General features: G+C 29.9%; 1 protein-coding gene across 1 annotated transcript in view; it reads left to right on the forward strand.

Annotated features, from left to right (window-relative positions):
- Positions 1 to 1,162: 1,162 nt before the first annotated feature.
- Positions 1,163 to 10,674, forward strand: part of LOC107444133 (corticotropin-releasing factor receptor 2-like) — a 100,684-nt gene continuing 91,172 nt past the window's right edge. The window contains exon 1 of the mRNA XM_021144632.3: positions 1,163 to 1,887. Within this exon, the coding sequence (XP_021000291.1) occupies positions 1,764 to 1,887 (124 nt within the window). The 5' untranslated portion in view covers positions 1,163 to 1,763. The remainder of the gene's footprint in view (positions 1,888 to 10,674) is intronic.

A 10,674-nucleotide genomic window follows, 5' to 3' on the forward strand; every position in this document is an offset into this window, starting at 1 on the left:
CAAATAAATAAATAAATAAATAAAATTCCTCACTTCGTCTCCCAGCGTTTCTAATAACATTTATTTAACATATTCTGTTGATGGAATTTCCTTGTTGATTAATTATTTGAAATTATGTTTTGCATAAAATTATCTACGAATCGCTTAAAAATTCTCGCTATATGGCGCAATATGCAAAAAGTAAATCGCTCTTCTGATCAAACTAATGGGACTTCCAGATTATGGGCTATCCCCTATATTTTGAAGGNTTCGTTTAAATAGCTGCTGCTCGCCAGATTTTATTGCATTATAAAGAAAAGTTATTGAAACTAAATACAAATAAATAAACAACAGCAACTAAAACAAATAACAACAACTACTAATTACAATAACTAAATAAACAACAACTAAATTCCATTCGTTTAGCATTGCGTCATATGTTGTTCCTACTAAATCGAAGTAGTTGCGTTTTTTTCATATTATACCCAATTGCGGCCGAATATTTGTTACATCTCTAATTCTTTTATAATGGACATCATTTTCTCCTCTACGTACCCCAAAAACCAAATAAATAATTAAATAAATAAATAAATAAAATTTCTCACTTCGTTTCCCCGTGTTTCTAATAACATTTATTTAACATATTCTGTTGATGGAATTTCCTTGTTGATTAATTATTTGAAATTATGTTTCGCATAAAATTATCTACGAATCGCTTAAAAAATTCTAGCTATATGGCGCAATATGCAAGAAGTAAATCGCTCTTCTGATCAAACTAATGGGACTTCCAGATCCCCTATATTTTTAATATGATGGGCTATATAGATGGGCTATCCCCTATATTTTTAAGGGCTAAGAAATTTTTTTTATATATTCAGAAAACTTCGTTTTAATGTCCGATTTCGTAGTTTAAAATATCGTCTGCAGTAATTAATTATCATATTATTCCTTAAAACAATTAAGATGGAGCTCTGAAATCCAAAAAATCTGATCATTGGATGAAAAGTAATTCAGGGTGTTCAAGTTTTTATTTTGTGTACTGTACATTCTTCAAGCGTTTTAAACAGAGAAACCATCATTCATAAACGGACCGTATAAAATATGGTAGTTTCTAAAAGTGACTATAGAGGGCGAGGATCTTCTCCAATGGTTAAGGTGGAAAAAGTAAAAATATTGATCTTCTGGCATTAGAAGTTTCTTCTGGACGCAGAGAGATGCGTTCCACAGATGGAGAGTTCCCAGTCCTGTTAAGAAGTCTTCTCTCGTAGGGCTGTGTCTGTGTTTCTTAAAGGATTATAAGTGAAAACCAGTAACAAAATAAACTGATATATTTAAACCAAACACAACCTCAGAAAAGTTCTCTTTAGAACACTTAAATATTAATTCTTTGTTTCGGTTTAATTAGTTTTAATATTTAAAACGATTATTTTATCACTTCAAACGATTTCAATGAAAAATATGATTTATAAGCGAAGTGAATTCAATATTTTTAACAAAAAATAAATACTTATTTTGTTAAAAAGTTGAATTTACGACCTGTTTAGTTAAACCTGGCATTCTAGCTTGTGGACATTAAAGCTATTGAAACATAACCGATTATATTAAATAAAACACAGAGAATTTTTTTTTTTTTGCGAACTATAATTCTTTAAATAAACGCAAACGACAATTTAGGCCTTAGTTCATTCTTTGTTATTTTTTTCATGAATATAGCTGTAGACAATGCTTGAAACAAAAAGCCGTGTTTAAATAATAATAAAATCCATCAGAGGCATATAAATGAAATGGAAAGAAACATCTCTAGTTTTAATATAATAACTGATGCGGAAAAACAAGCAGATTATGTTATTCAGAATGAACCAACCAATGAAATGGAGTGCATCAACTATAATAACAGTTTATTAGAAGGTAAGAAATCTTGCATTTCATTTCCATAACATGACATATCGTGTAATGATCTTTTCATTATTTTGTTTTTCCCTTTTCTAATTTTTAATTTATTTTGGTTTAAAAATAAAAGTCTTACAAATATTTTCTACTTCTCTTCTTATAAATCCTTATTATAGTTTTTCAATGTTTTCTTCATATTTTTAATTTGTTTTATTAATTGCTGCTTATACGCCGCAAATAAATTTTTTTATTTTTCTTAGTTTCCTTCGTTATTCTCTCTATTATGTTTTATTCTGTTCTTTCTTTACATTTTATTTTCTGTTTTTGCGTGATATTTTTACTTAATGTGTTCTATTTTATTTGTTGTAAATTTTTTGTAATTTTTTTTTAGTGCTCCTCACACTATTGTATTGATATATTTTGCTTTGGCTATATTGATACAATATTAGAANCAGAAAGGACTAAAAGAGAAAGAAAACGAAGAAAATTAAGAAAAAGAATAAGTTTTATTTATTAATTTCATTTTATGTTTTATTCTGTTCTTTCTTTATGTTTTATTTTCTATTTTTGCATGATATTTTTACTTAATGTGTTCTATTTTATTTGTAGTAAATTTTTTATAATTTTTTTTAGTGCACCTCACACTATTGTACTGATATATTTTGCTTTGGATAAATTGATACAATATTAGAAAGCACTCCTTTTTGCGGATATAATCGTGTGAGCTGATAAAAAGATTATATCTTCCATTTCCGGATTTTTGTTAATGTTTTTTAATGTTCAAAATGCAGAGAAAACATGGAAAAAATTACAGAATAAGGAAAAAAAGGAAAAAAAAAAGAAAAATGATAATAAATATAAAAATAATTAGAAACCGGAAAAAAATCCGAAAAAAAGGAAAAAATTAAAAATCCGGAAAATAAAAGATATAATCTTTTCATCAGCTCACACAATTATATTCGTAAAAGGGAGTGCTTTCTAATATTGTATCAACATAGCTTTGAAAAATGTAGTTTACTTTGAAAAATGGTTTACTTTGTTTCGTCAACTTTCAATGTTTAAGTCTTTGTAAGTCTTTGTTCAAACTAGTAAGTCTTTGTTCAAATAGTTTACTTTGAAAAATGTGTACAAAATTACGCATCAAATATTTATGATACATATATGATCTTCATTTTCGTTATAGGTTATGTTTAAAAAATACATGAATTTTATCGCAGTTTGCAATATATTTGTAATGTGTCGAAGGAAATCACGTAATTCATTATAGTGTGTACAAAATATTCATTTTTATTTATAAATATGAAGAAAAGAAACGAAGAAAGAAAACTCGTTTCTCATTATAGTGCGTCACCGATATTTTTAATTTTATTTCAAATTATTATATTTATGAAACGCAGAGAATTAATATTTATTATTATATATATTTTTGAAAAATATTATAATAATTGCTTAGTTTACGCAGTTAATATATATCTAAACACAAGACTCCAAAACTCTTAAAAATGATGGTAGACAGTAAAAATATTTGCACCTCCCCTGTTTCTGTTTTTTTTATTCTTTTTTGAAATTTTGTGGAATACAACATGCATGAAATCAAATACTTGGAATGCTTAATACTAAAATAAACAAATAAAAATGAAACCCTTATTGAATTATGAACTATATATATTATGCTTATTTCTACTCTACTTGATACATTGGTGACCTGGGGAAGCGATATGAACTCGTCCACATCGAAAGTAACGCCTACTTTGATGAATCGTTCTCATTGAACAGTAGTTGACTTGCTATTTGTCACTGCTTCCTCCTCACGCTGTTGCTTCTCAGTCTCATCTACACAAAACGGGATTTTGCACACACTCGCCTGCTACTAGTAACACAAGAGCGAACCCGCACACAATTGTGAACTTAATACAGCTCTTGCGGTTGACGTCTAAAAATCCCGGCGAACTCATTACAGCTCTCACCACCAAAGCTCGAAATCTGGTGAACCTAATACAGCTCTCCCGGTTTTTCGCAAATACGGCTACTAGTAGTATCCGTTCATCGAATGGTACTAGTTCGATGGACATCGAATGGTACGTTCATCGAAGGCTACTAGTGGTATGTCCCTCACAAAATCTTTGTGGCGTTAACTACCACTAAGATTATTAAGCATCAATTCACTAGTATATATAAGACATGCTAACTCGATTCGATATTGAGGTACCTGTTGACAAATGAAGGTTGGCATAGCCGAAAGCTCATTTTCCACAAACATATTTAAATCGGAACTCAGGAAGACGATTTAAGTAAAACAATCAAATTGCGCAAAAATGGGGGAGACGGAAGGAGAGATACGCGCTATTTTTAATTGTCGAAATTTTATAACAATTAAGAGGGCAGAATGATGTCTGATTTAGAAAGACAACACAGGAAGGTCAACACGCATTAATAATGAAAGACTTAATTGAAATTGTTTATCCATTGTGTCGCTATAGTTTTAGTTTTTTGCACGATTTCGTGAAGTTGTTCTGTACTAATTCATTAAATTTTTTTATTTCACCCCTTAAATACTCTATAAATACCGTTTATATTCTGAAAAAGTGGTTCGTTTTATTTAACTAGGATCAAAAGCAAAACATGAACAATAATATATAAGCCTCCGTCAACTTTATATTTTATTTATTTTTTAAACACATCATTAAAAAAAAAATGACCGAAACACTAACCGAAAAGTACCGAAATACTTTACAGATAAAAAAATAACATTTACTAGCAAACGACAACCAAACATATATTCTGTAACTGCGTGCTTCAAGCTCGAAATTACAAGTCTACGGTGTTACAAGTCTACGTAAACCCGAAATTGAGTCGGTTGTTCAACGACGGTTATGAAATGTTTGAATTGGACAAAACTGGCAACAAAAAAGAATTTTAAACACGTCTGTTTCATGTGATTACCACATTCTGATAACTATCAAAAAGTATTCCTCCGACAGAAATGCATTGTAAATAAAAGGAAAGGAATGAGTTGAGAAAGAGGATTTTATTGATCGGAAATAAACTTGAATGAATACAGGCGACAACAAGTCTTCGAAAATATCTGCCTCGCTGAACTCATTCTTTTACAAAGAAAATATTGGAATGAAGTTTTCTCAAAAACCAGTTTTGTATGTCGATGCTGAAGAACAATTTTTAAAAGTAAAATGAAAGTACCTGAAATGATATGTATATAAACAACGATTTTGAAAAAATGGCAAGAAGAATTAGAGTAAATAGTACACGATGATCTAATTTATTTTGTAACAGCCGTTGAATAACAGACCCAATTTTTGGGTTCACGACTACTAATGTTCAACTCCGTAGCCTTGTAATTTTGAACCCAATCCAGAAGACAAGGTAATTTCAGGATCGAGTTATGGGGGAAATTTGCCTTCGTAGAGGACTTTTTGATGGAACTAAACTGTATTTCGATGGACCTAACCCGTCTTTTACTGAAGATATTTTTAAATTAGCATTGAGGTCGGTGCGAGCCCGGTGTGGAATTCGTATCGACAGGCCATGGGATTCGAGCCCAGTTCACCTCACTGAAAGGTGAACGCTTTATCAAATGAGCAACCACGGCTCAGTACATGATGATAAGTAAGAATTCTGTTGCTCCAAACAATCGGAATTAAAGTCAACATGTTTCGAAGCTTTCAAAAATAGGTGTCCAATCTTAGGGTTCACCAGATGTGTACGAAAATGATTTGAAACAGAAATAAAACGTTCTAGTTTTGTTTTTCTCCTTTGTTTTCCATTTTTAAGTTCGCAATTTCACGTTTTCTATTTCAAATCACTTTTAATTTCCGCACTGGCGAGCCTCCTTGAGAATAGCCTCCTATTTTTGAGAGACTTGTCAACTTTTATTACCGCCTTCATATTTTTTTTTTAAACAAGCGTTTTATATCGTTTCGCTTCAGTTACTCGGGATTATTTATTCTGAAAAATAAATCAATTCACAAGAAGAAGTAAAGCTGTTCTAATAGATTTGAAAAGAAGAAAAAAATAATGGCTTCTTTATTAACGGATAAATAGCTTTTATTTAAGAAGCAATGAATTTATTATTTATGCATCCGATAAAAAACGGGTTGACCGTAAACGGTGATAGGAAAGGAACACTTTTTTGTTTTGTTTGGAAATTACACGAATCTCAAAGGGAAGAATAAAACTTTCCGTGAAGAAAATTCAAGAGACATTTTCCCCTAAAGATAAAAATAACTATTTTAGACTTGTATAAGCATTTCTCAGATATTTAGTTTTTTGCGATTCGCTATTTCGTTCTTTGTTTTGTTAAATCCGTCTTGTGTTGTAAAACAGTATCTTCAAAGATATATTTTAAGCATAATATTTCAAAATTTCTATTCCGATAATTATTATTCATAATTTAATATTATGTGAGAATAAATACTTACATATCAAGAAGAAAAAGACCTTCCATACCCACACTGATGACTTCAGCACCAGCTAATCCTTATCATCAGCATTATGGCGTATTAAAATTGAGTTACATTTCTCTACATAAGTTAGAATGTTAATAAATACGGCTATGTATTCAATTAACGATAAGTTAATTAAAGACAGAGCCGTATTTAATTAACGATACTGTATTTAACGATAACGATTACTGTATTTAATTAACGATAAGTTAATTAAATACGCAGCCGTATCGCACATCGAATGAATTGAAATATTATTCTACTTCTTTTACTAAACTAAAATTTATTATTTGTTTTCGTACTTGTAACCGTGATATATTTTTGTTTTGTGTATCTGGCTAACTTCGATGCATAATTAGTTTGTTTATGTAACGATAAACAAACGATAAGTTAAAGACAGAGCCGTATTTAATTAACGATACTGTATTTAACGATAACGATTACTGTATTTAATTAACGATAAGTTAATTAAATACAGAGCCATATTTAATTAACGATACTGTATTTAACGATAACGATTACTGTATTTAATTAACGATAAGTTAATTAAATACACAGCCGTATCGCACATCGAATGAATTGAAATATTATTCTACTTCTTTTACTAAACTAAAATTTATTATTTGTTTTCGTACTTGTAACCGTGATATATTTTTGTTTTGTGTATCTGGCTAACTTCGATGCATAATTAGTTTGTTTATGTTCCGCATGGCTTCCTACCTGTCGTTGTGTTAATTTAAATATATACATATATATAATGAAAAAGTTGAATTCTTTGAGAAAGAATCTTTGTGAAAGAATTTAGAATGCGTCACTAAAGAAAATTGATACTCGACAGACTTGGCTTACTCGAAATAGGATGGAAAGAACAGTTGCTACCGTAAACAAATGTCACGTTTCAACTACCCAATTAGGATCACTATACCCACACTACGTTACTTGCAAATATATTTTAAATATATTTTAATATATTTTAACTATATAAAAGTTGATATTATTTAGCTAGAAATCAAATATTTAATTATCACTGAAAAATAATTACTTGTAAAAAAAAATATCTCTCCTTTCTTGCATTTTTTATTTCAAAATACAGTCTTTTTTTTATAAGAATTAAAGTTTCTTATTCTGAAAAATATTTAATAAAATTTTGTAAATTAAAATGGTAAAACTTTCAAAAGCTTCTTTCAAACTTTGTAGCGGCGCTGAAAACGTGAATGATATTGTGAAAATATTGCTATACTATGTAAGAACTGTTATCAACGTGTCTTCTTGATTTTTACGGTAAAATTATAACAAATTTAAGACTGAATGAAAGTTTGTTTTGTTTGAACGATTCAAATTTGTGGGCTCTTTTCAAGATTTCCAAGTCTTCACTCCATACGCAAGTTTTTCATGAGAAACCTTCTTCAATAAAATTCAATTTATTCAGTAAAATTTCTGAAAAATACTCTATTATAAGTATTAATTTTTTCATTTTTTGTCTCGATTTTGTATTCTTTTTTTCTTCTGTTTCTGATTAATTTGCTTAAAAAAAATATGAAGATAAAAATGGAAGTTGATATATATTTCAAGCGCTCAAAAATAGGAGCCTATTCTCAAGACTCATTGGACGTGAATGAGGAAAACAATTAGAAGTAATTTGAAACAAAAAACGTATCAGCCAAAAAAAAAATCCAAAATAAAGGTGATAAGAACAAAATAGAAAATGGAAAAAAAAACATGGTGGCCAAAAGTGAATGATTGCCGATTCCCTTGTTAAAGCATTAGTTTCTCACTTCCTCTCCGTAGCGCGTGGAAAAGTATTATGCACTCATTTGCCTCCCTCGGTCACTGTGATTATATTTGATTTGCTTTCACATATTTATTTATTTTTCATTTTCTGTTTCATTCTCGATCTCTGCAATTTTCCTAGTTTCGTTTTCCACTTTCTTTTTTCTTTTTTTTCCATCGGTGAATTTACATTTTTTGTTTGAAATCACTTTTCTTTCCTTCATTTATGTCTCAGGATACCAAAACTTTCTACCATAAAATCCTTTTTTACTGTAAAATTATAAAATTTTATACCGTTATTTTTACGGTGGTATTTGCTGAATTACAAGGATTCGGTAATATTACTGCAAAAATTTACGGTACATAGGTCTATTTGTTTAGTGTCTTTATATACCTTGAGTGTCCGTATCTTTTACCGTAATTTTAACGGAATTTTCTTTCCTCCTCAGTTTCACGAGATCAATCCTTTAAACTACATCATGGTATTAATACAAGACTTTTCTTTCTTGCTTTTTTTAAAATTTTATTTATTTTATAACCGTGGTTGAACAACCGACCCAACTTTTGGTTTACGACTACTAATGTTCAACTCCGTAGCTTTGTAATTTTGATCCGAATCCAGAAGACAAGGGACCCGCTGGATCAAGTATTGGATGAAATTTGACTTCATGGAGAACTTTTTGATGGAATCAACCCGCATTTGCGTTACATGGAGAGGAAAAATACGAAAACCCATGACCCGTCTACCACTGAGAATATCTTACGTCAGCACTGTGGTCAGTGCGAGATGGATGCGGAATTCGTATCGCCCAACCATCGCTGGTATTCGAACCCGGTTCACCTCGTTTGAAGGTGAACTCTCTCTCTTATCTAGTTGTCTCTTATCTAATTATATCTAGTTTTTAAATGTATACTATCCTAAATATGTCAGTTACCTCTCTCTTTCTCTCACTCTCTCTCGTCATTTATCGAAACATTTCACGAAACATTACTACAATTAAAATATAAAATTTTATGACTTGATCTTTTTTTTAAAATTTGGAATAGGGCTAAAAAAAGAAATAAATAAACTAAACTCGTCAAATACTTTGAATGTTGTAATTTTGGTTTTTAACTGCCACTGAGTATGAGTTAGGTTTGTTTTTAATAGTTCTAAACCAACTTTGAGTTAGGGAAAATTAATGTTTATTTTCTGTTCCCCAGAAGTTTACTGTGATTTATTTAGTCATTTGGATAGAAGTAAGAAGTTCCTATAAACCACCAGATTTAAGAGTCCGACAAGCTTTATCCTTGAAAAGAATATTTTCGCCGTTGTTTTAAAAGGTTCATAACTCATTTTTAAAGAAAGCCCCGATAGATGGGCTAAAAATGAAAGGGAAAATTAATATTTTTAGTTCAGACAATTGATTTAGTATTATGCATTTCTAGATGTTTCAAGATGTAGACCACTTTTCTTAATCAAATATAATAAGAACGTAATAAAAGTTTCTTTATTACGTTAAAAAAATGTTTGATAATTTCGTGTTTTGTGACTATCGCAGTTTGATTAACTATGAACAGGAATTTGAGCACGTTGATTTCATTGTCTTTACAATTAAATGGATTCCAGTTAAATTAGGCCGACAGACAATTATCCGTAGCAAATTATGTGTTACATTTTGTCATTTTTACATAAGTTTTTTTTTATTACATTTCGTACTATTTTTATATATTGCTTGTATGTTAGGATTACAAATTTTATTCTTTTCATGATAATTTATCTAACAAAGAGAAAGTTTTGCAAACAGAAAGTTTTTAAAAAAATTTTTAGAAGGTAATTGAAATTTTTCGGGGAGGATAGATGTTTTATGACTATCACATTTTGGTTAAATGGGACATGAACAGGAATTTAAGCATGTTGACTTGATTAAAAAAATTTGAGAAAAGAATTTAAGAAATTAATGAGCAACATTTCTTAAAGTGGATTTAATCAAAATAATCGAAAGACGTAGGGGGAATTTTCATTGGTTAATGACAAAAGTGCTCAAAATTCAAACAAATTTTTTAAAAGTAAAATTTATTCTTTTAATTTTAACCCAGCAGTAAATGCTTTTAAATTACTAAATTCAATCAGAAACAGAAAATTTTAAAAATCATACATATAGTAACATATCTCCATACCATCATGCTATACATCGACGCATATACATGTTACTGCGAATGACCGACTTTCACCGTTCAATGTTGACAATCACATAGTCGTTTTGGTAAATGTCTGAAATATATACTAGATATAATTCAGCGCCACTGTCTGGTATGCATCTGCCTGGTATACCGTACACCGGTGATTTTTTTAAGGTTCAGTGCCTTTGACCGGTATTCCCTACATCAGAGTTTTTTAAGGTCAAGTGCCACTGCCCAGTATGCATTTAACCGGTACTCCGAACACTGATGTTTCTTCGAATCTATCCTCAGCAGATATTAAAATATTGAATAAATATAATAAGATCAACGAATAAATTAATATCAAATCAGATATAACAAATATTTTATTCATTCACCAAAGCGACTAGGTGAATGTTGTCATTCATCGGGG

This window comes from Parasteatoda tepidariorum, chromosome 8 (assembly GCF_043381705.1).
Source record: "Parasteatoda tepidariorum isolate YZ-2023 chromosome 8, CAS_Ptep_4.0, whole genome shotgun sequence".
In the NCBI taxonomy this organism is placed as follows: domain Eukaryota; kingdom Metazoa; phylum Arthropoda; class Arachnida; order Araneae; family Theridiidae; genus Parasteatoda; species Parasteatoda tepidariorum.